At 39.0% G+C, this 27,673-nt stretch overlaps 2 protein-coding genes across 12 annotated transcripts in view; both read right to left on the bottom strand.

Annotated features, from left to right (window-relative positions):
* Positions 1–281: 281 nt before the first annotated feature.
* Cacybp (calcyclin binding protein) lies at positions 282–11,525 on the bottom strand. The gene is made up of 6 exons (XM_048421034.3): positions 11,366–11,525; positions 6,841–7,054; positions 4,876–4,972; positions 4,380–4,479; positions 2,400–2,497; positions 282–1,074 (listed from the first exon to the last, which is right to left on the bottom strand). Exons 1-6 carry the CDS (start codon positions 11,384–11,386, stop codon positions 918–920), a joined length of 687 nt encoding a protein of 228 aa, XP_048276991.1. The 5' UTR covers positions 11,387–11,525; the 3' UTR covers positions 282–917.
* Positions 11,526–17,764: 6,239 nt separating this feature from the next.
* Positions 17,765–27,673, bottom strand: part of Rabgap1l (RAB GTPase activating protein 1 like) — a 632,406-nt gene continuing 622,497 nt past the window's right edge. For all 11 annotated transcript variants that reach the window (XM_087906361.1, XM_087906363.1, XM_087906362.1 and 8 more), the window contains 2 exons: positions 25,319–25,516; positions 17,765–23,023 (listed from right to left, as the gene is read on the bottom strand). In XM_087906361.1, coding sequence (XP_087762487.1) covers positions 22,871–23,023; positions 25,319–25,516 — 351 coding nt within the window. In that variant the 3' untranslated portion in view covers positions 17,765–22,870. The remainder of the gene's footprint in view (positions 23,024–25,318; positions 25,517–27,673) is intronic.

Below are 27,673 nucleotides of genomic sequence, written 5' to 3'. Positions count from 1 at the left end.
TGTTTATTTAGTGCCATAGTTCTAGAGGCATTATTGTCCCAGCCACCTTTTTCTATATCTTAATTTTAAGTTCTGACTTTTGCCTAATTCTTATTTGTAGTTGTTGATTCTACTGGTCTTTTCTTCTAGGCATCTAATTGCTTTCTTTTTGGTGGTGGAGCTTAACGTTTAACACAGCATAGTCACCAATCCAGTCCCTCCTGCTTTCTGAATGTCATGCAGTAGATGCAGTGACAGCCTACTTTTCAAATATACTATAAAACAGATAGCAAAACTCATCATTTACGTAAAGCTTCCACTTTATTGAACAAAGGAATAGATTAATTTTTAAACTTTTGCATCGTGGTTATATTTTTATAAGCCAACTGATCCACAGCAGTACTTACCAACATGTTTGTCTATTTTTTGTCATTTGTGTTTTTTTGATTTTGTATTCATAAATATACTTAATTAGTAGTACTTCGTAATGCATGGCACACACATTGCTTAAGCTGGTAATAATGGGTAACAGGTCTATAGTAACTTGCAAGTTTGTGTACAAATTTGAATCTTATGCAAGAATTTTGGTTTTATTTTTACTTTAGTGGGAGATGATGTCAGTTTCAGATAGGCAAATATTTTTGCCTCTCAGCCAGAACAAAAGTAACATTTTCATTATGTAAGATTTCCTTCTTACATTATAATAAGGAACACCATATAACCTTTTCTTAAACAAAATGACTAGGATGCTAATGGAGGAGAACGTTTAATAAGTATTTTTATTTAAATCAAATTCTCCAGTAAGAAATGGAGAATTTGCTGTCTTTACTTAGAAGGCTGCGTAAATAGTTATCTGTCAAATTTTATGTGCAGTTCAACAATAGTCCCTTACTGGAAACATGAGCATTCCATAACATAGTTCCCAAAGGACTTAAGTCTCAAAATTCCGTGTCTTCTCTGGCTTGCTTCTCTCTAGATTCCACCCATGCTTTATTAATGGTTCGCTTCATGTCATCATCTCCATCTTCATAAATTTTCTTTAGAACGTTCATTAGTCCCTCACTAGGATCTGTTTCAGCGTCATAGGAAGGCTTTCTGTGAAAAAGAAAACATTGAAAAATTGAAGCATGGAAAGACATTCTTCGATTGTAACTGGTGGGGAGTAGAAGAGTAGAGAAGGGATGCTGGAGTATACAACAACAGCATGCCTAGGTTTGTTTGGTCAAAGTGCATACCCACATATGCATAGCACACAAAGGAGAGAGCACCAAATGGCAAGACCTAACCCTGTGGCAGTGAGATTTCAAAAGAAAATATGTAAGTGTGAATAATAGCTTTTCTAATTTGTTGTTTTACAAGCATGTTTCTTCACATTAATTAAAAAAAATACTGAGGAAAACACTACAAGCAAGCATTATGGTATGAATACGTAAGGAAAACTAATGCATTTTAATTAGAAAAACCACTAAATTTGAAATCTATGGATCTGGGCCTTGTGTTGAAGCTATAGCCTTTAATTAATGTAGTAAACAATTCTAGTTCAATGAATGTCCAAATAGAGCCAATGAGGTTTACATTTACCTTTTGAAATAGGTCTCATTATATAAGCTTAGGCTTTAATCAACGCCCAAGTAATCAAATATTCCTAACTCAAGCCTATCACTTCCCAAATGCATTCTGGCTACCAGGGGAGGAATGACAAAGATGAGTAACTGACTTGGTGCAGGCACTGCCAACTATAGGAACAAACTTAAAATGGATCCAAGTGGAAGTCATCTGATAAAACAGGAGGATAAAAGTAAATCTGGATGTGATAGTAAATGCATATACTCTCATTACTTGGGAGACAAAAGAGCTTTGAGCTACACAGCAGAACTTTAAAAAAAAAAAAAAACAAGAAAAAGTATCCTTGTCACATAAAACCAATGACAGTGAAACCAACTACGCCTAAGAACCATCTAAAGAATCAAGATTTGGGTAGCTGAACTCTTCTTAAAATTCCTAGAGCAGAATTATTTACGATCAAGGCCAAAGTATCTATAGATACACCAATATGCCCAGGAATAAAATAATGCTAAAGAACAAGCTATACAATAATTGTCTTAAACTGGCCCTTGCCCTCCTCAAATAGGCCTTCAACAGACTGGGCATAGTAGTGCACAGCTTTAATCCCAGCACTCAGAAGGCAGAGACAGGTGGGTCTCTGTTAGTTCAAGGCTAGCCTGGTAAGTTCTAGGAGAGCCAAACTACATACTAGAGAGACCCCGTCTCAAAATAGAAAGGTTCTGATAGTTGAAAGCAGATACAAAAAGGCTGACCAGAAGTCATCAGGAGATAAACAATTTGCTTGTACAACTATGATCCATAAAGTGAAACCATAACCCCAGATAAAAGTAGTAAAATTATTAGAGTAAACTTACTCTTTCTCTTTACATTCTTTTTCCACCTGAGTTAAGTAGTCCCATCGTGTGTTTTCTGCTTTCTTTCTACATAAGATGATAACTGTATCAGTCTTGACCTGGAAGAAAAGGAGTGGGAGCTTATATGCATAAATATTTACAAAATGGTAATTTACCCAATTACCTAGCATGTTAACACTCATTCTTGATGCTATTATAGGCTGGAATACAAACAAGTGGAAACCTGAATACCTTCAATGCTAATGCCATCAAGACCTGAAGATAGGGTTGAGGATATGGTTCAGGTAGAGGCTTGCTCAGAATTCATGAAGCCCTGGGTCTGAGTCATACTATCACATAAAACAGGGCATTGTGGACCTCACTTGTAACTCCAGCATGTTGGAGACAGAATTATCAGGAGTTCAAGGTCATGTTTACCTTCTTTGTGGGAAGGGTCTGGGCTACCTGAGACCCTATTTGGAAAGACTCTTGGGCTGAGCCTACCTAGGTTCAGTAAGTAAAACTTATATGCATATGTCCTGGTTGATTTTATGTCAACTTGACAAGCTGAGTATCTAGAAAGAGGAACCTCAATTGAGAAAATGCCTTCATCAGATGGCCCATTGGCAAGTTTATAGGGCATTTTCTTGACTGACAGGGAGTGTAACTCCTGTGCAGGCAGTCTTGGGTTGCATAAAAAAGAAGGCTGAGCAAGCCCCAAAGAACAAGCCACGGTGCTCACTCCCTGGCCTCGGCTTCTGCTCCTGCCTTGAGTTCCCTTCATGACTATGATATGGATATGTTACTTTTGGTCTTGGTGTTTCATGACAGCAATAGAAACTAGGACAGCATGTCATGCAAACGTGAGGACCAGAATTTAGATATCCAGAACCCAGGTAAAAAAGCCAGGAATGGTCATATGTAAGTGTAGTCCCAGCACTCCTTGGTGAGATGGAGACAGGAAATCCAAGAAGCTTGTGGGCCTAGGTAGCCTGGTACATATAGTGATGAACCAACATGAGACTGTCCCAAACAAAATAGAAAGTAAGGACTGATCTTCTGATCATGCATCATGGTGTGTGTACATATACATGTGTACATGCATGTACACTCACTCACAAACAAGAGAATGTTAATGGAAGTAAGGAAAGAACTTCATTAGAGGGCTTCTCTGGGACAAAATGTCAAGTAAGTGAAATGAAGACCTAAAAGGAGGACCATAGACAGCTAGCATAGCAGAAAGAATAGTTCCTAAATTAAACAGTTGTGGTGTGGTGTGGTGAAAGGACTGGGCGAATCTTGGTGATTTAAGGAAAAATAGAAGGTAGAGTGTCTGAAGGGAAACAACTTTGAACTCAGTGTAACCCCTGGATGCTAACAAATGAGCTACAGCGGTGAGAACTGGTTACTTAACACATTGCTTTTATTACTGCCTTTAAGCAAATACATAAAATGGAAGAATTACAAGTCTATACATACCTGATATATTAAACATCACTTTTTGAATTGGTAAAAGAGGGATTGTATGAGTCTCTAAAAACTATGAGCACAGGTTTTGTTTTTTAATGAAAACTTCCCTGTTTTTTACTACTTCAACAATTAAGCTAAGTACTTAGAGATCCTTATATGCATCGCAAATTTACGTATAATATACCTAATACTATACTATTTGTGTTAGTACTTCCTACTTATTTATCAATATACCATTCCTACTTGAAATTACCCTCTGTACAAATTGGCAAAATGAGACAAAGAACTGCCAGGGGTCACAACTACTAACCTAAAACATTTGTCCTTAATTTCAATAATTTTCTTAGAATAATATATTCTACAATGAATTGGTAAACTTTCTTCAAAGGGACTGCACTTTACTGGTACCAGATATAGCGGAAAATTTTTAGTTTATCTCTTCCCTATACCAGTCAGATTCAATTTAATGAAATTTTTATAATGCTTTGACACACCCCACCCCACCCCCCGCCGCCACCGCCAAATACTCACTTTTTTGGAACTGCTTTCCACAGAGATGGGTTTCAAAAGATTGTTCACAATCATAGAGTAATTCTTGCCATTGAGATTTTTTACCAAAAGATCAAATGACCTAAAATACAACAGGAAATGCATTATCTTTCTGGTTCTATGATAGGCACTCTGTAGTTCTCAACTTTCTTAACACTGCAATCCTTTAATACCTCATGATGTGATGACCCCAAACCACAAAATTATTTTTGTTACTACCTCATTACTGTAATTTTGTTAATGTTAGGAATCACAATAAAAATATATGTGGAATATTTGGTATAAAACCTGTGAGTCATTTGACCTTCCAAAGAGTGGCCCACAGGTTGAGAACCGCTGGATTAGTATTTAGACTTGGTTATTCTACTTCTTTAGAGTATAGTTAACTTTTAGGTTTTATCAGAATTTTGGAGCCATACAGAAGACAAGATTCCTATGTAAGGCAATGATTGCTGTACTTCCAGTAACAAGAACTCACCTCTCTGTGAAGTGTACCTGCACATTCTCAGTGGGAACCTGATGAACTCCAGTTAAGGTAATGTAGATTTTCACAAACTTATCTGACTGATCCCATCCTAGTAAAACAAAGATGGAATAGGCATGTCTGAAGCTATCTATAGAACATGGCATATCATAAAACTCAGTTATAGGAGCTGAAAGATGGCTCAGCAGTTAAAAGCACTGGCTGTTCTCCCCAGACAGTCTGAGTTCAAAGCCCAGCACCGGCATGGCAGCTCAAAGCATCAGCAACCCTAGTCCCAGGGCATCACGCTCTCTTCTAGACTGTGAGGCATGCAGGTGATGCACAGACATGCATGCAAACAAAACACCCATACACATAAATAAAATTTAGAAAATAAAACTCAGTAACGGAGTTTTCCTGTTACTCCACTAACAGAGACATGAAAAAAAATTCTTAAGATGAATGGATAGAGAGATGGCAACTGTCTGTAACTCCAGTTCCAGGGGATATGACACCCTCCTATAGACATACATGCAGACAAAACACCAACTCACATAAAAACTAAAAAGCAATCATTAAAAAAATTCTCAGTACAGAAACACTATGTCTCAAAACAGTACTATTCCTGAAGACAGGCATCTAACAAGTAGGTCAAAGTATAGTAAAATCAGTTTCTCAACGCAAAGCCCATGATCCTTTTATTCATTCATTAGAGCAAAACTAAAATCTTTCTTTAAAAAAAAAAAAAATTCCTCACCAGAGTCTGAATGAACCCTTAGCCTTGGGCAAGTCTCTACCACTAAGATTTCTTTCCTATTTTGAGAAAGGTCTAAACTGCCAAAGCTGGTCTCAAACTTAGAATCTTCCTACCATGGGCTATCATGCCCAGCAAATACACAAAGATTAGCTTATTTACCTGTTTTGTTAAATAATTTTGTCCTCAATCTAAAACTTGATAGATCTTGCCATGGTGGCACACACTGATAATTCCAGTACTAGTAAGGTGGAAGCAGGAGAACCGGGAGTTCAAAGTCATCATCAATGAAACCGAGTTCACGGCAGCCTAGCCCACATATTCAGATCTTGTCTCTGGGAAATTAACAATTCTTCACTAAGCTAAACATCAATACTGTTTAATGCAATAACCATTTCTACTTCTTTCTATAGTCTAAAAAATACAAACCCAGTTCTTTTCAAGCCATAGAATGTAAGTTTAAGATTACAGTTCCTAAGCATGATTGCATATAGCTAGGCTCCCAGCTACTTGCAAGGCATAAGTGGGAAGATCTCTAGAAAACAGTCTAGACAACATGCCTGGCCTCAAGATAAGTAGCCTGGTAGCACCCAACTGTGACCCAGCACTCAGGAGGAAAGGCAGGAAGATCTCCACAGTTCAAGGCCAGCATTGGGCTATAAGCAACTGTCTCACACACAAAAAAGAAAAGCCCAAATAAATAGATAAAAAAAATTTCTGATTCTTCACCATAAATCTGTTAATTTGGTCTCAATACTAATAAGTATATATTAATACTATAATATAATTATATATATATTAATATATTATATATATATTAATATAGTATATATTAATACTAATAATACTATACTAATAAGTATAGTATCTAACACCATTTTGATATATATAATAGTATCTAACCCACACCAAATGTCAACATTAAAAAAAAAAGCAAAAACTTCACATACAAAAAGTATATGTAGGGGGCTGGAGAAATGGCTCAGTGGTTAAGAGCACTGACTGCTCTTCCAGAGGACGTGGGTTCAATTCCCAGCACCCACATGGCAGCTCACAACTGTCTAAAGATCCAGTTGCAGGGGATCTGACACCTTCACACCAATGCATATAAGATAAAGTTAAATAAACCATAAAAATATATATAAAAAAGTATATGTAACATGAATATATTATGGAGTAGTCACTTCTGCTGGGCAGAGCACTAGACTGTAGTGGAATGGCCTTACCATAATTACTGATTTTCACAGTGTATCCTGTTGTTAGTGGAGCAACCACAGCAGCTGGCTTTTCACTGTCATGTTCTGGTTTCTTCTGTGATTTCTGCATCTTGTTCTTTATTTCTGTCTCAATCTTGGACTTTTCACTTGTAAGAGCATCACGTACTCTTTTCCTAGTGCACTTTTCCAGCAACATTTTGACCTCTTCCAGGTCGTTCTGCAACTGTATTAAGGTAGAAGTAAGTTAGGAAAAATAAGGTCTACCACTCAATCCAACTGACTGAAGAACAAAATTAAGTTCATTTTAATTTTTTAAGAGTTGCAAACTTAAGTATTTCTTCTTGTTCAATGAACTGAAAATAACTCAACTTTTTTTTTAAGTAAATTTTATTAAATTATAAAAGTTTCCATTTCCGCCCCCCCTCCCAACACCCTCCCACTCCCCCCACTCCCCCTCCTCCTCCCTCTTCGTCCCCCAGGGCAGTCAGGGTTTCCTGCCCTGTGGGGAGTTCCAGTTCCTTCCTCCTCCCTCCAGGTCCAGGAAGGTGAGTGTCCAAACAGACTGGATCCCCAAAATCCAGTATATGTAGAGGAAACAGGTCCCAGTGTCATAGTCAATGGCTTTTCAGAAAGACTTCGGGCCAGCCACAGTCAGAGAATCCGGTCAAATTCCGAGAATCTGGTTAGATCACGTCCTCGTTCAGTCCCTCAACTTTCTTTTTATTCAAGGAAAACAATCTTAATCAGTAGAGAGTGTCTTATTTTCCAGTTTGGTAGGCTAATACCTGTCTGTTTTAGAAAAGTACAAAAATAGAAAGGAAAAAAAACCTGTTCATAGGTATCCTTGTAACACCAAGTCTAGGTTATCAAATATTGGAGAATTTGACAGTATAGTAAAAGAGATGAGAATCCATCTAACTGGGAAAAGTGAAAGCAACTTCACTAAGGTACCGGAGGCTACACTTTCAGTGACTGGTTTTCATTGATTTTCCTATTTCAGAATTTGAATTTTTTAAGACAAAAGATTAAAAAATAAAATAGAGCCAGCAAGATGGCTCAGGACACTGCTAAGCCTGATACACCGAGTTTAATCCCCAGGATCCAGGGGAAAGGAGAATCCATAACAACCAGCCAAGACATCCTGATCTCCATGTGTCATAGTAAATAAATGTAAAAAAATTATTCTGCTTCTAAGAAAAACTCTTGTTCAGAAGTTGGGTCGATATTTTGGTTAGAATCTGAGACCAAGAAAGAAAACCCTGGCTATCCAGTCCCTTATAACTCTTGGAAATTGGTCTTTGCAAATCTGTTCTTTTCTTATCATGCCAATACATCAGATAAGTCTTCCAGTTTCTAGACAGACATTTATGATGCTGTAGAACTTCATAAGATAATGCTAGAAAAATCAATGGGCAGGGGCTGGAGAGATGGCTCAGTAATTAAGAGCACATGTTGCTCTTTCAAAGAATAACTGTTTAGTTCCCACCACCAACATCAACAGCTCACAGACTTTACATCCAGGGTATCTGATGCCCTCCATGGCCACCTGCACACATGTGGCATATACAGGCAGGCAGGCAGGCATGCACACACACACATACAAATATTGTGCTAAATATTTTCCCCAAACATCATCTGGCATAATTGTGAGTAAATACTTAAGATTTTCTGCCTTGGTACTAGGTAACCTGACCATAAAAACAACCTTACTTTATACCTTTCACACTAAATAAAAGGCTTAATGTTGAAAGTCTTTAAATGACCCATTTACAACTGAAAGTGAATAACAGAAAACCACAGTCAAGATGCAGAGGTATGGAGTCTGAAGACTCAAAGGATACATCTACAACATAACTAACTCTCTGACCTAAGACAAGTGTGGAAGAGGTCAAGACTGGACAAGCCAGAGGATCAGGGAGTTTGTTGTGAGATTGTCTCCTATAAATATCAGAAGTTACACCCACCCCCATAAAGTATCAGCAGCTCTGCCTAAACATGAGCTGAACAAGGACAATGGGCATGTCAAAGAGAACAAGGAAACCATGATGTCTCAACCCTACACAAAGAGCTAGGGCTACGAGCATGAGAAATAGTCTTCTCCAAGGAAGAGGACTTGTGCATGTATGAAAAAAAAAGAGGCCATGAAAATGAAAGAGAGCAAATGGGAGATTGGAGGAAGGGGGAAATGATGCAATTTATTATGATCTCATTTAAATCTTTTAAATGCTAGGTATTAGTAAAAAGGAAGCTAGCCTTCTTTTTATAATGACAATTACTCCAGGGCCTTTATGTCACTTGTTGTACTTACTTCTAACAGTTTCTAAAAAGCACAACAGTGATGCTCCTGCCTACAATCTCAAGAAATACTGAATCTAAGACCCAAAACTGCACTCATCTTTTGAATACAGACTCAAGGCATTTCATTCAAAATATGTCAGTGGCTTCAAAATTCATGTGGATTCTAAATATCAAAAGTAAAGAAGAACATATTCCCAGAATATGGATTTACTTAAGAGAAAGGAGACATATCAAATCTAGGCTTTGCTTTTGACTGGAATGGGAACCCTATTTCTAGCTGATGCATAGCAGAATTTCCAGGACCTCTTCATGGCCCCTCTTTAGTAAGGTGTCAATTGAAGTGACTTACAGAAGAACATTGCTTGGCTTTTCTATTTGCAGCCCTGAAACCAACAAAAGTGCAGGTTCTGCATCCAAACTTTAAGGTGACCGAAACTGATAAAGCAGTTTCCTATTCACTTTATCCCACACTTTTTCTTGCCTTCTTGGCATGTATTTGTTTTCTGTGTGTGAACATGTATTTTCCTTTGAATCTATCTCCTAGTTGTTCACTAGGGGTCTTAAAACCAACGTGATTGGCCTGGCAGCGCACACCTTTAGTCCTACCACTTTGGAGGCAGTGGCTGGCAGATCTCTCTGAGTCTGATTACCATAGCAAGTCCAAGTCAGGACTATTTATTGAGTCCACCTCCGCAAACAAAATGCTCAAAATGGGGAAAAAAACCCAACTTTCCCCCAAAGACATCCATCTGGACACCAGGTACACACACATAGACGTTATCACATTTAGGGAGACACAAAAAATCCATAAGGTGGTATGGATTTACCACACACTCGGTGGTATTATATGAACAACAAACACCCAAGAAAATAACAAATGCTATTGAGTATATGGAGAAATACTATCTTTTATGCAATTCTTGTGGAAATGGTAGTGTCCCAAGACTTGTCTTAATATCTGGCAACTGCACAGACTAAAAACATGCCCACAAAACTTGTTTACGAAGATTCAGAGTCGTCAAAGCGGAGAAAGAAGCGTGTGCCAACAGCTGAGTGCGCTCTATCTGTACAATGGGGACTTTCAACATAAAAGGAATGCTGTACTGAGATCACAGGTGAACTGGAACATACAAGTCCAGCTAGCGCCTTATCCAACACTCGATATATGTTTTGAGGAAATGAACATATTCAGCAACTGATGGTTGCACAATAGAACTGTGCACCTGACTGTGATTTAATAAGGTGAATTTTGTCCCAAAAGGAAAATGGGCCCTTATATGCATATCCCCAAATCTAAAGTTGAGTTCCTTGCTTTAAAGAGGGTTACTCCTGAACTACCTGTGTGAGCAACTCTTTAGCCGCTTTAAGTTCCAAGTGAGCACATGGTGCCCGAGGCTACTTACTTGTGGGAAGATACCCAGATTAATACTTTAACATAACTTCACTTTTCTGCCTTTAAAGTCGATGTCTTGCTTTTCAAAGTTAGGGGGAAATTTCCGAAAAGCAAATATTAACTGATAGCCAACGCTTCTGTGAACACAATATACCAATCACATAAAATCCATATAAACCAGAAAACGAGCAATTCAACCATTCCTATTTTGTAGCTGAGTAAAACTTGAGGCTCCAAAAAAGTCAAGTCACCCACGCTCATAGTTTACAGATCTAAAAATAGATCCCACGCAACTTCCTACCATTACCTACAACTAAATTTCCAATTAATTTTTTAATGCGTTTATTACATAAAGATTGGTAGAGCGCTTGCCTAGCATGTGCAAGGCCTGCAAGTCCGCCACGGGCACTGCTAAATAAATGACTAAAGTGAGTCGTAAGCACTGCCCTGGACGTTTAGAAATAACACAGAATGAACAACCGCCCGGTGGAATGATTGCGGCCCCAAAGTATCACGGCTAGTCGTAGAAGCACAGGAATTGCCCTCTGCTCAGAGCTACCAGCTTCTGCAATGAGCTTTAAGGGAGACTCCTGTTCCCTAGCCGGTCACCGGGATTCGAGAGGACCTCAGGCACACGAGAGGGGACCCCCACCCGGGAGCCTAGCACGGCCCGCGCCTCCTGACACACCCCCGACCTTCCAACCGCGGCCGGGCGCACGGGGCCCAGGCAGGTGGCGGTGCGGAGGCCGCGGGCCCGCGACAGAGGCAGCGCTGAGGACACGAGCCCGGGGAAAGGCGCGGACGTCGGGCGGCGCGGACCGGAGGGTCGAGGCCGACCCTTACCTCCTCCAAAGCGGAAGCCATGGTGTGGCGATCGGGCCCGAGGCCGGAGTTGCACCGCTGCACCGGAGCTGACAGGAAACGCGGAAAACGGCGCCCGAGAGCGACGCAGCGCCAGCAGCGAACTACACCGACCCGGCGCAACTCGGTGGCCCGCCCTCCGCACGCGACGCCTCTGGAACCTTCGCGAGGCTCCGCCGCCAGTTCTTGAAGCCCCGCCCAGCTCCGCCCCGCCAAGTCTGGTCCCGCCCTCCATCCAGGTCTCCTAGCAACGCTCAATTCTCGCGAGATATCGAATGCTCACGAAACGTCCCGCCTTTTCCTCTCCGCCCCGGAAACGTAGACGTCATTCCGCTACGGCGTAGCCTGGCTGCGCAGTCGCAGTTGCGGACCACCGCCTGACGTCGCCGTGGAACTAACGCCCTGCGGTTTGGGGACCCCGGGGGAAGTGTTTAGAATTGCGCTGCTTCCGCCGCTAGGACGCCGGGCTCGTCGGCCGCCATCTTGTCTTTGGCTACTGTGAGATGCTGGGCAGAAAGAACAAAGGAGTGAACTCAAAGCAGCATAGTTAGGTCCAGAAAGAAAGGATATGTTAAGGGAGGAAGGCTCTTGAAGAGAACTCTGGTTTTTAGCTGGGCATGGGAATTCTGGAAACGTCCTGTGTCTAGCACTTTTGACGTGGCGCCATCTTGTAGCACTTTAGGAAGGGTTGCACGGACCATGTGACAGACTCCTAGGCGCCATGGTGGGAACGCTGCCCGTCTTCAGTGGCCAAAATTTTGATTTTGCCTTTCCTTTATAAGCGGTTGAGAGAAGATTTCCAATGCCTTTGCCTCAGTTATTTTGTAGTTTTCAGCAGGGTTTGGATTTAATTATCCTAGGTAAGAAACGTAGAGGAATTCTTAGAACTATAGTGTAGTTATAGCAGCACGGATAATAAAGCCCCAGCTTTTACTATTTAGTTTCAAATTATTTTCTGACAGTTTAGAGACATCTATAACACAGTTGAAAACATAAACAGTACCCATTGGGAGGTCAGCTTTATAGATGCCAGGGAAGCGATTAGAATCAACAACTCTGAAGGAAAATGCTGCTATACTACACTTTACAGTACACTAGTGTAATTACATTACATTGCAATATTCGTGAATTTATCGCGCAAACTTGTACAAAATCACTTATCAGGTGGGAAAGCTCATGGTGCTTAGTTGCTTTTAAACAAGTTTCAAACCACCATTTCCATGGCCTGTAGCATTAAAAATGAAACCCATCTTTTTCTGAAGAGAAGACAATGAGAAAACCTTTTGAGGTTTGAGTATTTGAATAATTAAAAAAAAGAGGAGGACATGACTATTAAAGTACAGAGAGGTTTTTTTTGGTTGTTTGTTTGGTTTTTTTTTTGTAGATATAAAAAGAAGGCAGGCAGAGGGAAGAGTCCAGGCTGAACATGGCCAGCAGACTAAACCAGACCACCAGAGGAACTGCCATCAATCGGCTTGGACCAAAAGACCTGTATAACAAAAATGACTGAGTTGTACAGAGATTAGGCTGACGTAAGGAATCCAGAAACCCAGCCCCGGTAAGGGAGAGGTTTAGGGTAGTGGGTAGGATGAGAAGTGCTGGTAGGAGCCACAGGTACTGATTGAGACTTGTCCCAGGTTTCTTTGAGACCTAACAGTATTGTTTCTTGATTTGGGTACAGGTTATAGTATTACGAGTTGTAACATAAATGTTGTACGGTTGGTTTGGTAACCTATGGTCTAAAAGAATTTTTCAAGGTGACAAAGTGTTAGTGTTACAGGAAGCCCACCGGAGATAACCACTCTTGACACAGTTAATAGCTAACTCAAAGTCTTGTTTCCAGGCAGATATGACTACACTCAGGTATCTGGGACCCTAGTGTAGGCTTGGGTGTTTTTAAATGCAAAACACATCCTCATATCTCAGCAGATGCAGGAGGAAGTTTTGTGCAAGCAAACAGTTTGCAGAAGCTAAGTGGTTAGCTGGAAGGATTTACACAAATAGACAATCTGAAGCTAATTTAGCTGGGGCATCTTGACCTTAAGTTCCTAGAATAAGGCCCATGAGATTCTCCATCAAGAAGATTGTCTTAGGGTTTCTGTTTCTGTGAAGAGATACCATGACCATGGCAACACTTATAAAGGAAAACATTTAATTAGGGCTCACTTACAGTTCATTATCATCATGATAGGAAGCATGGTAGCCAGCAGGCAGACATGGTGCTGGAGAGGAGCAGAGAGTCCTCTACACCTTGATCCACAGGCAGCAGAAGGAGGCTGTGAGCCATGCTGGGTATAGCTTGAGAAGATAAGATCTGAAAGCCCACCTCCACAGTGACACATTTCCTCCAATATCCATACCTCCTAATAGTGCCACTCACTATGGCAACCATTCCTATTTAAACCATCACAACGATACAATTCTAGTTAAACATAAAATGGTCTCAACAAGAATACAAGATGGATAGAACTGGAGAGATGGCTCAGAGGTTAAGAGCACTGACTCTTAACCTGAGGTCCTGAGTTCAATTCCCAGCTACCAGATGGTGGCTTACAACCATCTGTAAGGAGATCTGGTGCCCACTTCTGACATGCAGGCATATAGGTAGGCAGAATACTGTATACATAATAAATAATTATTTTTTTAAAGAAAGATGAAGGAACCTCTGTACTGTGTTACCATGTCAAATTACTCCGGGAGGTGTGTAAGGATCACCTGAACTCTAGTCCTAGTCCAGCCTGCACAAATTAGCAAGATCTTATAAGTGAAACAAACCAATAGATGTAATGTTTTATTATATTTCATTTTTAAAGTGTTAAAACATTAACTAGAAATGAGGACTGAAATAGGAACAAATACTCTGTTGCACTACATAGAAGGGTCACCTGGTCATCTTATCTGCTTAGGCTCAAGAGTCATATTGAGTCTCCCATCTAAAGCCTTCATGTTCTGAAGCAAGTTCTGCCAATTTAATCTTTAAAATGGGTGGAAACTCAAACACTTCTCATATGCTTTACTGTTATCTGCTCTTATCTTTAAGAAGTTGATGTACACATTAGAAATTGGCTAAGCAAATTCAGAACCTGTAGGACAGGCAGACTGGAATGAAAGATCACAGGTAGACTGTGCTCCAGGATTTATCCATAACAAACTAAGTATGGTGGCACACACTTCTAATCCCAGCACCTGGAAGGAACGGACAGGCAGCTCTCTAAGTTTAAGGCCAGCCTGGTCTACAAGAACTAGTTCCAGGACAGCTAGGACTGTTACACAGAGAAAACCTGCCTTGAAAAAAACCAAAACCGAACAACAACAACAAAAAAATTACAAGTGATAGAGTTAGGCCCACCTGGATAATTCAAACTTTCCCCTATACAAAGTGAACTGTTGAGGGCTTTAATTATGACTTCATGGAGACATTTGGTGTTTGACTGAATAACTAATGAATATAGGCAAACTAAGTTCACACATCAAAAACGATACAACCATTCATTTCACCCACACCAGTCCCATGCTGTCCTCACCTTCTCACTCTGCTTGCTGTTCTTTATACCTTTTTGCTACCTAAAGTTTATTAGTCTTTTTCCTGTTATAGCATTTTTTCTTACTTGGGGAGCAGTTGTAGATAGTTTGTTCATCTCATACAAGGAAGCCGCCCTGACTTCCCTGCAGCTAGGGACTGTAACCTGGAATTATGAGCCAAATAAACTATCTTTCTCCTTTTATATTCAATATATTCTCACAGCAACAGGGAAGAAAACAAAAAATGTTCTTTTCCAGGAAGTTTGGAAATCAAATCCTAGATGTTGAAGAAAGTTTTTACATTCTTTGTTTCAGATTCAGTTTCAAGGTCTTACTAGCTTTGAGGTTTTGAGTTCTTAGAGTTCTCATGTCTAATCAGGTACTGGAATATCTAACTAATAGCAGTGCTTAGAAACTAAAGATACAAAAAGGGCACATTTCTAACAAATGTATGCATTTATCTGCATATATGCCATAAATAGTAGTTCTGATTTTTATTCAAATATCTGTAGCTTATCAAATATCAAATAAGTGTACCTTAGACCTCATATTACAGAAATAACCTATTTCTAAATTCTAACATTCTAAAAACTCATATTCTGGAAACAGTTCTGTTTTCTTAGCACCCTCAACTCCCTAATTATTGCTATATCAATACTACAGTCATAAGACATCTTTTCTGTTTGTGCTGGCCTGTAGGTATAGATTTATGATCTTTAGTTTTACCATTCTCTTAATGACTAAGCCAGTTTCTAGGCTGTTGATTATTTACTTCACCTACGTAGCAAGATATGAACCTAAATTTCTCCAAATAATACTGATTATTGAAAGATCCCAACCCTAGTCTCCATCTTAAGATGTTTTGATTAAACAGGCCAGGGCAAAACAGGATATCTGTGGGCAGCAGAAGCAGTCTTGAGAAAAACACCCAGTCCTTTGTGTATCGAAACCCAAGGGGGCAGAAACTGGCTGAAACTAGCTTAATTTAGACTTGTTTTTGTCCTGATGTTGATCCACCCCATATGCTAATTTTATTTGAGTTGACCAATGGTGTTGCTGTTGCTATGCTTCCCCCACCCCCCCACCCACCCACCCCCCTATGTAATCCTGAGATCCTATAAATACTGGCTGGAAAAATACAAAGGGGGTGCTCAGTCTCACTGGAGTACTGAGTCTCCCGTTGGTCCCTTTGACAAAGAATCCTCTTGCTGTTTGCATCCATTGGTGTGGCTTATTGAGTTTGGGGGATCCTTCCTGAACCCTAGAAATTAGGGTCTTTCATTATTACCATTCTCTTCTATTGCATTTTCTTTTTTAAGATTTATTTTTAATGTCTGAGTGTCCCATTTGCACTTACGTATGTGTGCTATGTGAATGCAGTGCCTGTGGAGGCCAGAAGAAAGGGCATCAGATGTCCTAGAACTGGAGTTACAGATGGTTGGGAGCTATCAGATGGGTTTTGGGATTCCGGGTTCTCCAGCAGATAGGGCTGAGGCACAGCCAATTCTGCTAATCATCTCTCCCTGGGGCTGAGGGGGATAGTGAGTGTTGAATGACCCAGATTAAGCTGGGAGTCACTTTATTGCATCAGGGCAGGAATTTATAAAGGGCTGAGGTAGTGGGGACAAGTCTTGGGATGGGGTGAGGGGGAGTAAGGAATAGGGCCAATAATATCCTGCCACGTCAGTGGTGGGTAGGCAGAGGTGGGCCTAGGTCAGGTTGTGCTGAGTCACTCCTCTCCAAACTCAAGTTAGGCTCAGGAAGTTGACTAGGCCTCACCAAACTCAAATAAGGCTTAAGAAGTTACACTGGGCCTCATGAGGCCTAACACTGGGAAACAATCCATGATCCTCTACAAGAGGAGTAAACGTAACCACTGAGTCATTTTTTTGAGTCAGCACTTCATTTTCTTTTAGCAAGCATTTTAAATATACTTCAAGTCTCACATCTTAAGGGAGTCAATAAAACAAACTCAATTTGGCTCCTTTAGTTGTTGACACAAGTGCCTGTACACCATTTAGAAGCAAAACTCTTTAGGCATGGTGATCACATGCCTAGTCCAAATCAGCCCTAGTCAAAAGTGAAAACTTAGTGGATTAGCATTTAGAAGATAGAAAGCATGTTTTTGGAGAAAAAAAAAAGCATCAGATAATTATCACTTGGAAAGTCAAGCAAAAGTGATTTTTGGAGCCAGTTGCTTGGGTTTTAGTGCCTCTTCAGGTCTCTTTGGCCTTATTTCATTTGAAATCATTGCCTTTAAAGGTTATTAAACTAGCTCAAGGTGATCTTCTTTACTTGTAGTCAAGGAATTTATTGTCCTCAATAGGCCATTGGCACTGGTACTATACTGTCATTCTGCCATGCTGATCCTGGAGCAAACTTCTATATGTTTTTGTAGACAGAAGTTTCTGTCCTGCCATGTCCCACAGCCATTCAGTCCCAAATAAACATATAGGCTTATATTAATTGTAAACTTTTTGTCCTATTGTTCAGGCTTATTACTAACTAGCTCTTATGATTTAAATTCACCATAATTCTTTTCTATGTTTAGACATGTAACTTGGTATCTTTTCTCCGTAAGGCATTCTCTTGCTTTTTCTGTGTATGGCTTATGGCTGACTCTGCCTTTCCTTTTCCCAGAATTCTCCTAGTCTGATTGCCCCACCTATACTTCCTGCTTGGCTACTGGCCAATCAGCATTTTATTAAACCATTATGAGTGACAAATCTTTACAGTGTACTAGTGCATTATTCCACAGCATGTTTTCTTTCTAAACTTATTAACATCAGTAAATGTTATATAAGCACTATGGTCCAATGATTCAAAATAAAGTCAACTTGAAAAAAAATCAGACACAGGGACTTTAAAACAGATGTTTATTACAGTTTAATGGGACCAAAGGGGCAACACGAAGCATTGAAAACATCACTGGCTCACAAAAACAGCCACCTTGTTACCTTCTTGGTCACATTTGTTTTTTCACAAGGTTTCATTCACACATCTACACAAGATACCAATCCAATTCAAGTTCATAACGATTATAAAAGTAAACATTTATTGAGACAATGTACAATAAATTGCACTTTCTTAACAAACATCACATTTACATTAATAGAGTGTACTATACATAATACATGGCATTATGGAAACAACTAATTGGTCAATGTTTATTGAGGAAGAGATTGATGGCTAATGTTGCTTTTATAGTCAATTGGCACTTCCAGACTAATCAACTCCTTTATTCTAACCTGTTTTCATTGTAAATGCTGGAGAAAACCATGTCTCATAAAAACAGACAGCATAAGGTTTGTACTACCTCCTCAGTAAGGCATAAGCAGGAGTTGGAAAGAAAAGAATGGGGCTAACAAAAATCTTTCCCCTAATTTGAACTAAGAATCCACGCATTATGCCAAATGTCAAGAACAGCAAAACTAATATAGAAGGCCATGGGAACACCTTGGATTCCAGGATCATCTCCAGCTTTATTTTTTTGTGATTTCATGACATTAGTCTTTTGGTGCATTTATATTCTCAAAAATCAGTTTTTAATATCTTTTTACATATGTAATATAGTTAATTCAAAGTTGTAGTTTAGTGAAAAAATCTTATGTTAATCAGTTGCCAATAAAAAGTAATTCATTTTCTTCTCAATGATTTGTTTTTCTTAAACTTTTCAAATACAGTTAATGATAAACCAGAGATGAGGGCAGAATGAGGGAAATACATTGATAGAGATAGTTTTATAGCAGGCAGCATGTTTTATTGGAGGTCAGCTCAATATGTCAGTTTTTGTTTGTTTTTAGAGGAAATTGAGAATAATACACAGGACAGCTGGCTAGTCACTTAAATTCTATAAACATCTACTTTTCTTACAATTTGAGATCAGGATCACTTGTTGAGGTATAGTCCATATGGGGGTCCTCATGTTTGCAGAATTTGAAAGTTAAGGAAATAGGTAACATAAAGTGCCTTGCCTGTATTACATATAAGCCACCATAAGAAAGAAAGAATGCTCAATGTGGCCCTCAGCACAAAAACTAGACAGAATTTTATGCTTGGTCATTGGAAGCAGGCCACAGAGCTGCTGTCTGGGCTTCCAGTTTTGATCACCATTTCTTGAAATCTAATGTGTTTTTGGTTGCATGGTATCTAGGTAAACAAAAGAAACAGGGATACCCTATAAAATTTCAACACACACACACACACACACACACACACACAATGCACACACACAGATGCATCCCTAACTATTCAAACCATACAACAGAATTGTTCATTATCTCATTTACTAGATATTAAAGCAAGAGAATCATCTATTGTAGAGTATTATAAAGAATAAGTTATGAAATACAATCATTTTTTAAGTTTTTCTTAGAAGATAAAACTAAGTCTTTTTAAAATGGTCTTTCTGTCCACTTAAAGAAGTCCTAAAATACAGATAACCACCTTAATGTTGGATGCACTGGTTTGGTGAATTCATTAGCAGACTTGATTTCATTGAAAGCACAGGAAAGCTAAGTCCTGATATTAGCTACACATTTGCTTTCTTTTTTGTTTGTTTGAAACAGGGCTTGCTTAGCTTGGAATTCACTGTGTAGCCCATGCTTGCCTTGACCTCACAGGCATGCCTGTACCTCAGCCTCCTGAGTGCAGGGATTGTGCGTGTGTATCAGCACAACCAAAACTGATTCTTGATCTAACAGACTAAAGTTTTATCTGCTGCTCCCTCTCACCTGTATGTTGTTTCAGTGTTCTTACTTTAGATAAGAAATGAAACCACTAGTTACTAACCGGAAAATAGTTGAAATGGAGTAGGGGTTGGAGAAAAATAAGTATATAATGTAGGAAACAGTGAACATTTTAAAAAACAAATGAAATAAAAGTTGAAATCTCATCAGCAGTACAAAAAGGGTCCTTTCAACATTATTAGGTAAATTCAAGAAAGCCAAAGAAAGATAAATTACTAATTTAATAGATGGTGAGGGGATGACAGATACTGTATGAAAAAAATAGGTTGTAGGCCTATGTGGCATTTCCATTACTGTTTCTGATAGGATCTCATATACTGAAGTGTAGTGAACCAAGAATTTCTTTAAATTACATGTACTAAAAATAACCAAAATGTGACTTGGCTCAGGGTGTGTACTAAACATAGGCACTCCAAAATTCAGTATGGTGTCTTTCAGCTTTGAGAATATACTGCAACTATCAAGTTATAAAAGGCAATGAATGAGTTGAATCTTCACTGTATTCTGTAGAACACAATGAGAAGAGAAATGATCACTCCCAGATGTTGCAAATATTAGCACTTTAGGAGTGTTTATGATTATGTAAATATTAGGAAAGGATGAAAGAAAGTACCATGTTTGAAAATTTCTTGGGTACTTGGCTGGTTTATTTTTTTCCATAAGGAATTCAAGAGACTAATTTTGGCTGTTATGGTACCTGCCTATAATCTCAGCATTTGGAAGGCTGAAGTAGGAAGGTTCTAAGTTCAAGGCTAGCTTAGATTACGTAAGAGGAACCTGTCTCAAGAAAAAAAAAGTTGCAATTGTCAAATATACAAAATAATAAGTGAAATTATGATGAACATTTGCTTTATGTTGGTATTCTGGAGTTCTCAAGCAATAGTGAGGAATATATAGTTTGGGGTGCTGCTATGGTGAAATAGTAAGCAAGAAATTACATATTACCTCTACCTCTTGAATTTTCTTTCCAATCTTTACTGTTGCTACTAATTCAAAGATGGTATAATGCAGGGCAGTTTAAACATAATACCAAAGTACCAATATGCCTGCCCAAGTATCATATGGTACTGGAGAACAAAATAGATTATGTATTGCCATTATGTCTTTTGTAAAAGCTAGATGAAAACTCAAAGATATATTTAACTCTTAAAATATATGCTCCTGGTGATTTTGTTTAAATAGAAAAAGGAAAGGGGCCATGAACTTAAAAAGATTCTTGATCTAGAGCCAATCTGTTTCCCCTATTTACCATTTATGAAAATTATGCAATTTAGGTATTCTGTGGAATGTATTTATTTTCAGAGGTTAGAAGAGCTGTGGATGGAATAAGAGGTTCAGAAAGGTTCATCTGAATTCAGCTGACTACTTGAAAAAACAACTGTTCCAGGGCTTTCTGGAGTCAAAGTGCACAGTACCAATAAAGCTAACTGACTGCACTAAATGATTGACAGAAATGATGTAATGTTCTAGCCATTATATTTATAGAAAAAATAGCTTATTTAAACCACTATACAGGGAATGTTAAGTCAACAGACATATCTGGAGTGCTGGGTTATTGCCTTTTGGTAAAAAGAAATCAATCTCCTAATGAAAGACACCAGAACTAAAACAGAAATTTCTATAAGGGAGTTATGGTTTAATAAGTATAACATATCAACCATATCAGTTTCATGGCCTGTTGGTGATAGAGACATTTAGATATTAAAGAAATTTCACTTACTAGAACTCAAAATTGATTTTAGAAGAAAGGGTCTATCACGAGCAACTTGAAGGTGGTGGTGGTGGGGCTCCATCTGAGGCTTACCTCTCGAGTGTATATTACAGTTACAATATATGGCACAGAGGAGACCCGCTCTGGTACTACACAGTTTAAGATACTTTGGAAACAGTAAGCTTAACAATGAAGCCAAAGATGAATATGAATAAATGTTACTGTACATGACCTACAGTATTTTGCTTGTTGTAAAGGGACCAGTGACCTCCATAACAGCTTAGAAAACAGAAAAATTAGTTTTGTTCTTACCAAAGAATTTCTTGTAAGGGCTATTTATACAGGCATGTCATATATAATTGAAAAAATATTTGCACCAATTTTTTAACTGTAACCTTATCTTTCCATGAGTTAAGTATTTCTATAAAGATTTAGTCAATCAAAAATGTGAAAAAATGCACTTATTTTTCTTTATTCCCAGGTGTGCAGGGCACACTATTTTGGGTTATTGGGGAGAAGTTAGAAAAGTTGCCTAACACTAACGTCCTAGGAAGCTCCCTTTAACTTCTTGGCAATATCACAACCTTTAGTAAAGTACAGAATATCAGTGTTTGCCTTAACGAGTTTGTCAGCATCCAATGGCTCAGTACTATTCCACTAAAGTACAATGACTAACATGGACCTTTTTTAGACTTCTCCAATGAACGGTCTCTAAGTCTGCAACTTACAGTATCCATCTTTGAGGTTATATTTGCCACAAGTCACCTCTATGTTCATACAAAGGCACATCAGGAGAATGAGCCCCATGTGGAGTCCTTAAAAGGGCCTGCTAGAATGCCAGAGTCAAATGACTGTATTGCACATTTACTGAATCTCTATTTACCTATAATGCAGTAGCCCATCTACTCCAAATTGGCACTCCATTTCCAAAGGTAGCCAACTCAAAATAATTTGGGGGAACTTTTAAGCCAACCCCTGGTCTGTTCTTTTCTTGGTACAGGAGTAGCACTACTCTGGAAGTCACTATCAGTGGTCATGTACAGTCCCACAGTGTGCTTTATCTGAATAATCCTGGAACTTTAGAGAAGTTAGGTTTCCCTTGAAAAACAGAATTCTGTGACAAAGATCTTACCATTTTAACCTTGGAATAACATGTCTCCATTTTTATGTGAGGTTAAAAAAATTATGAATAATTAATTCTAAACAAAAGCATTTAGTTCTAGATTACTTATTTCCAACTAAATTCCAGGCATATAAAACAATGTGTAATACTATGACGGATGTGAACGTGGCTTTCCATGAAGAAGCTGGGAAATAGATATTCAACATAAATCAGGTCAGTTTAAATATCATCCCTTTGAAAAATGTCATACACGAAAGACAGAGCTACTACAGATTCTAACTTGCTTTCTGGTCTCCTTTACTTTCTTTCAAAGGGACAACAGGAAGAATTCTTGGTTTCTGTTGTTTTGATCATTGTGCTCTTGTGCTTGGTTGAGGCTGGAGCTATGTGCTCTCCTTGGGTGGCTGAGGAGCCTGTGGTGGCTGTAGGGGCTGGGTGCCTGTGGCTGTTTTGATAGAGTTCAGGGTTTTGCTAAACCAAGAGTTTTTTGCAGCTTGTATTTCATTCATAAGTGCTCCTCTCTGATGCTCTAGTTCCTGATGGAAGAAGAAGATCACAGGTTACATAAAAATGCCAGAAGAAATTAAGAGATATGGTTTAGATTCACCAGGCCTCTGCAACCCACCCTCCCTCAAAGCCCAGGAGATATTCAGTTGGCTTCCTAATGGAAGAGAAAAGTTGAGAGTTAAAACAGTTACCAATGAAAATGAGAATCCATGCTTTCTATGAACAGTAAAATTAACCACATTTTATTTTCCCTACCCCCTGCCATTTAGGTCCAAATTTAGGTTTAGCTTGCAATTGAAGATTACATGTTTAAAGCCACAAATAAATATGAGTACATTGAGTTTCAATTTAAAAACTGCTCTTGAGAACATTCAGGGTCCATACTAGACACACTACTGAGGATCTCTAATGCAGCACTGGGATGGGGTTACTGGTAAAAAGCAAAGACATCAGTCCACAAGGAAGCCAGGCCCAGTTTTTCTGACTGTTATTATCCAATATGGAGAGAATGAAGGCAAGAACAACAGAGGCGTTTGGCCTGTCAATTTCAAATTAGTCAACAAAAGCGACCAAGTGAAGGACCCGAGACAAACATTTCAGGATAAACTAGGAGGAGCACACTATAAAGTTCTCATAAAATATAACTTTAATTATTAAAAATTCATTTAAATTATGTTTGTGTCTATGAATATACGCTATAAGATATGATGGTTCAGGATACATTAGGGATACAAAATGTACCAACCACATGCAGGATCATCATAACTTTAACCAAAGACAGCATTTCTAAAGTCCAACTTCTTTTTAAAGAATAGGGTCTCACTACATAACCCAGGCTGACCTCAAATTCTCAGAGATACTCCTGCCTCCACCACCTGAGTGCTGGGATTAAACGTGGGTGCCTTGATGTCTGATTCAGTCTAGCTTCTTAAAGTATGTGTTGAGACCCTCTACCATGTGGGGCCATGTAAGTGAATATAGGAGTAGGGAAAATCATGACAAAAATTTGGCAATGTTAAAAAATTCAAAACTTAATGCATAATGAATCTGAGGTGTTTCTGTCTATACTTGTGCATATTCTATCATGTGACTTCACTTCCGCCTTAGTTCTGAACACAACATGTGCACGTTGCACTGGGCAGGCCGTCATGCCAGGCAGCATCAACAAATGCTACTTCAAACACTTTGGCTCAAATTTTAGACAACTGTATGTTATGTGTTACAGTGCCTTTTATCGTACATACAAAACTTTCTGTTCTTATAGAAACATTGTAATCTGCTGGATAGTGGTGGCGCATGCCTTTAATCCTAGCACTTGGGAGGCAGGGGCACGCAGATCTCTATGAGTTTGAGGTCAGCCTGGTCTACAGAGCTAGTTCTCGGACAGCCAGGGCTACACAAAGACCCTGTCTAGAAAAATCAAAAAATAGAAAAAGAAAATAGTAGTGATATAGTTATAGAAATAATTTTTACTATTTTCCATCATTCCTCAGCACGTAAATATCAAATTGATATATCTTTGGATTGTATTGTGTTAGACACGTTTGATTTCAAAAGGATGTTGTCTGAGGGCTAGTGAAATGTCTTGGCAGTAAAGAGCACTCGCTACTCTTCTGGAGGACCCAGGTTCAATTCCTAGCACACACATGGTAGTTCATAACCATCTGTAAAATTCCATTTTCAGGAGATCCAGTGAGCTTTTCTATCCTCCACAGGCACTGCACACATGTGGTGCACAGACATGCATGTAGGCAAAACACCCATACATACATAAACACACACACACACACACACACACACACAGCTCTTTGAGTTGAGGGCAAATTTTATTAAAAATAAGCCATGAAATGAGTTTTGTCTTGAGATTAGAACAGAATTTATAGTTTATGAAATGGCCTAGAACATATTTCTGACATCCTGGTATTATGTATTTATTTGAAGTGGCATTCTCAGAATTGACAATTACAAAATTAAAGTATGAATCAATTCTAAAACATTGAGAATATTTCTTTGTCCCATAGTATGAAATATCCAGCCAAAATTTATCAAAATAAGTATGTCATGCAGACAGAACACTGTATACATAATAAATAAATCTTTAAAAAAGTGAGTATGCCATCTTATGAACCAAATTTACTTTCATCTTCAATCAAAGATAAAACAATATGTATATTAGAATTATTTAAAAATAGAACTTTTCCTGACTTGTTGCCAGTACATGTTGAATTTGTAGCTGTTCACTATACTCATGGGTGTGTAAATGCTCTCAAGTGAAGCAGGGTTGTTTGTCTTGTGCTACTTTGACCTTTCATCAAATCACCAACCTGAATTTTGCACTTGGCTTCCACCAGCTGCAGCTTAGTCTGCGCCAGTTCCAGCTCCATCTCCCTTAGCTGCTTCTTCAGTGAGTCCTTCTCATCATCGGCTTCAATTCCCTGGTCCTCTCCACTTACAACAGCTGGTTTTAACACTCCTTCCTTGCTGAAAATGTCACTGCAGTGTTTGCATGCCATCATCTTACCCTGAAATACACAAGAGACACCCAACATCAAACTGTAGTTTATAGGCTAAACAACTTCCCAAAATATATGATTTTTAAAAATGGCACACAGTCTTCAAACATTGAAAAATACATGACTTTTAAAGACCTTTAAACACGGCCCTGTTTCTGAAGACACTGTTTGACTTGTGCTGTCACCAGATGATCACAGTCAGCACAAAATCCACCTGTCCCAGAACAGGTGCTCCATGTGTGTGTCCTTTGGTTTGGTTTTAGGCAAAGACAAACATTATCGCTTAAGGGAATAAAGGTGACATAAGCTCCCATTGCTAGTCATGAACACCACACCAAACAAGCAATTCTTTTCAAGACAGCACTGTTGGTGCTTCACTGGAATATTAAAAAATGAATCACACATAAAGTATATTATACTTTATTTTGATGCCCTACTGTTACAAGAAGTTCAGTGTGTCTATAATGTTAACCATAGTCCTTTTACATGTACATAAAGTAACTTCACTACATGTCTGTGTAGCTCCACCAGATAGCTTTGGTGCTATCTCTTCATTAGCTACTCCTGTAGATCATTAGATTCTTGATTTGACATGTTCTAGCACTTCTCATTTCAGTTCCCAAGTCCTCAAGTCTCATCTCTCTAATCCTCACCAGTTTGTCTCTCATTATTGTTGATTAACAGTCACTGAACACATGGAAAAAAAAAACAGTACTTTTCAACCTCTTACTTAACCTATGGCAATAATTAGCCCAGTTCTGGCACAAAACAAAATACACTAAATATCTGCCTGTTGGGGGCTGCAGATCCCTGGCCCCTTGATTTTCTTTGCCTGCCTCAGACCCTTTGCCTGCTGGAGTGAGTGGAGTAAACAACTTGTTTTCCTGTGCCTACAGCTGCTCTGAACATGACACCCTCATGAGTTCCTGACGGCAGGGGAGTGGTTTCTGGCAGGTTTTACAGCTGGAAATCCCAAGAGCTTGGGTGTGGATATCAGTTAAGGATCCCTATATAAGCTTCCCTGGAGCACAATGAAGTTGGCATTCTTGTTTCAAGGATGACATGTGTCCCTGTGTCTCTATGTGTTTAAATCTCCACCCCTTTTCCCAGTTCGCGAACCGTCCTGTAGTGCAGGCACTACATCTGCCATACTTTTATTGTTAACACTTGTTACCGAAGTAAGATGTATAATGACTTTTATTAGATCACAAATAATGAAAGATTGCTAAGGTAGGTAAGCAACCTACCCAGCCTCTTTCATCTGCCTTGCGATGTGGGTGGGCGGATGTTACTTAATATTGAACAAGGGGCCTTATGCATACTAGGCAACTGGTCTACAGTGAAGAGTATCTAATCTTAGATAAACAATTTCATTAGATTGAACAAAATGAAAGGACAGATTGATGCCACATTTTGTCAGAGAAAGTAACATAGAGAGCAGCTTCACAGAACTCAAGGACTCTGAAGTAGGAAGGCAGAGTATAGGGGACACAGCAGCTAGAAGCAAGCAATCAGAGTTTTCTGACCTGGTGTAAAGGTCCTCATATACCATGATGAATCCACTCCACCAGCATATGCTAGAGATAGATTCACCACTCTATGAGCTGCAATCTGGTGGATAAGTGTGGCAGATAATGCTGACTCCTACCCAATATCCTTCTTTCCTTTCTTAGTAATAGGACCCTGATTTTATTTGCTCTGGTAGCATGTCCAGAGAAATGGTGATATTTCTTAGACGCCTTTGCATTTACATGTAACCATGAATTAAGTTCTCATCTAAAAGTAGAAATGTAGTTCAAAAGGCTTCTAAGGTTACTTAGAAATATCTCACTCCACTGGAATAAGGCTGTTACATCTTTGTATCTCCACTGGCCTGATGCTCTGCTTTGGAGTGTAGGAATGCTGGCGTAAGCTTCAGTCAATAATTTAGTTTTTATGTGACCTTGAGGATGGAAGCCCTGGAGGTACAGTGAACAAGAGGAGCTCCTTTTCAAAGTATTAGTGTTATTGTTTACTAGGATAATGTGGATATGGTTCACAAATGACGAAGGATCCACTTCTCTAGTACTGGATTGCTTTAAAAAACAAAACAAAACAAAACAAAACGATACCTTTAGTGTTTAAGTCAGTGCTCTTTTGAGTTGGTTATATGTAAGTAAGTATAAA

The sequence above is a fragment of the Myodes glareolus genome, chromosome 5 (genome assembly GCF_982192425.1).
Source record: "Myodes glareolus chromosome 5, mMyoGla1.1, whole genome shotgun sequence".
NCBI classification, from domain to species: Eukaryota; Metazoa; Chordata; class Mammalia; order Rodentia; family Cricetidae; genus Myodes; species Myodes glareolus.
Note: the sequence above shows the minus strand (reverse complement) of the source record. Positions and strands in the feature narration are given on the sequence as shown.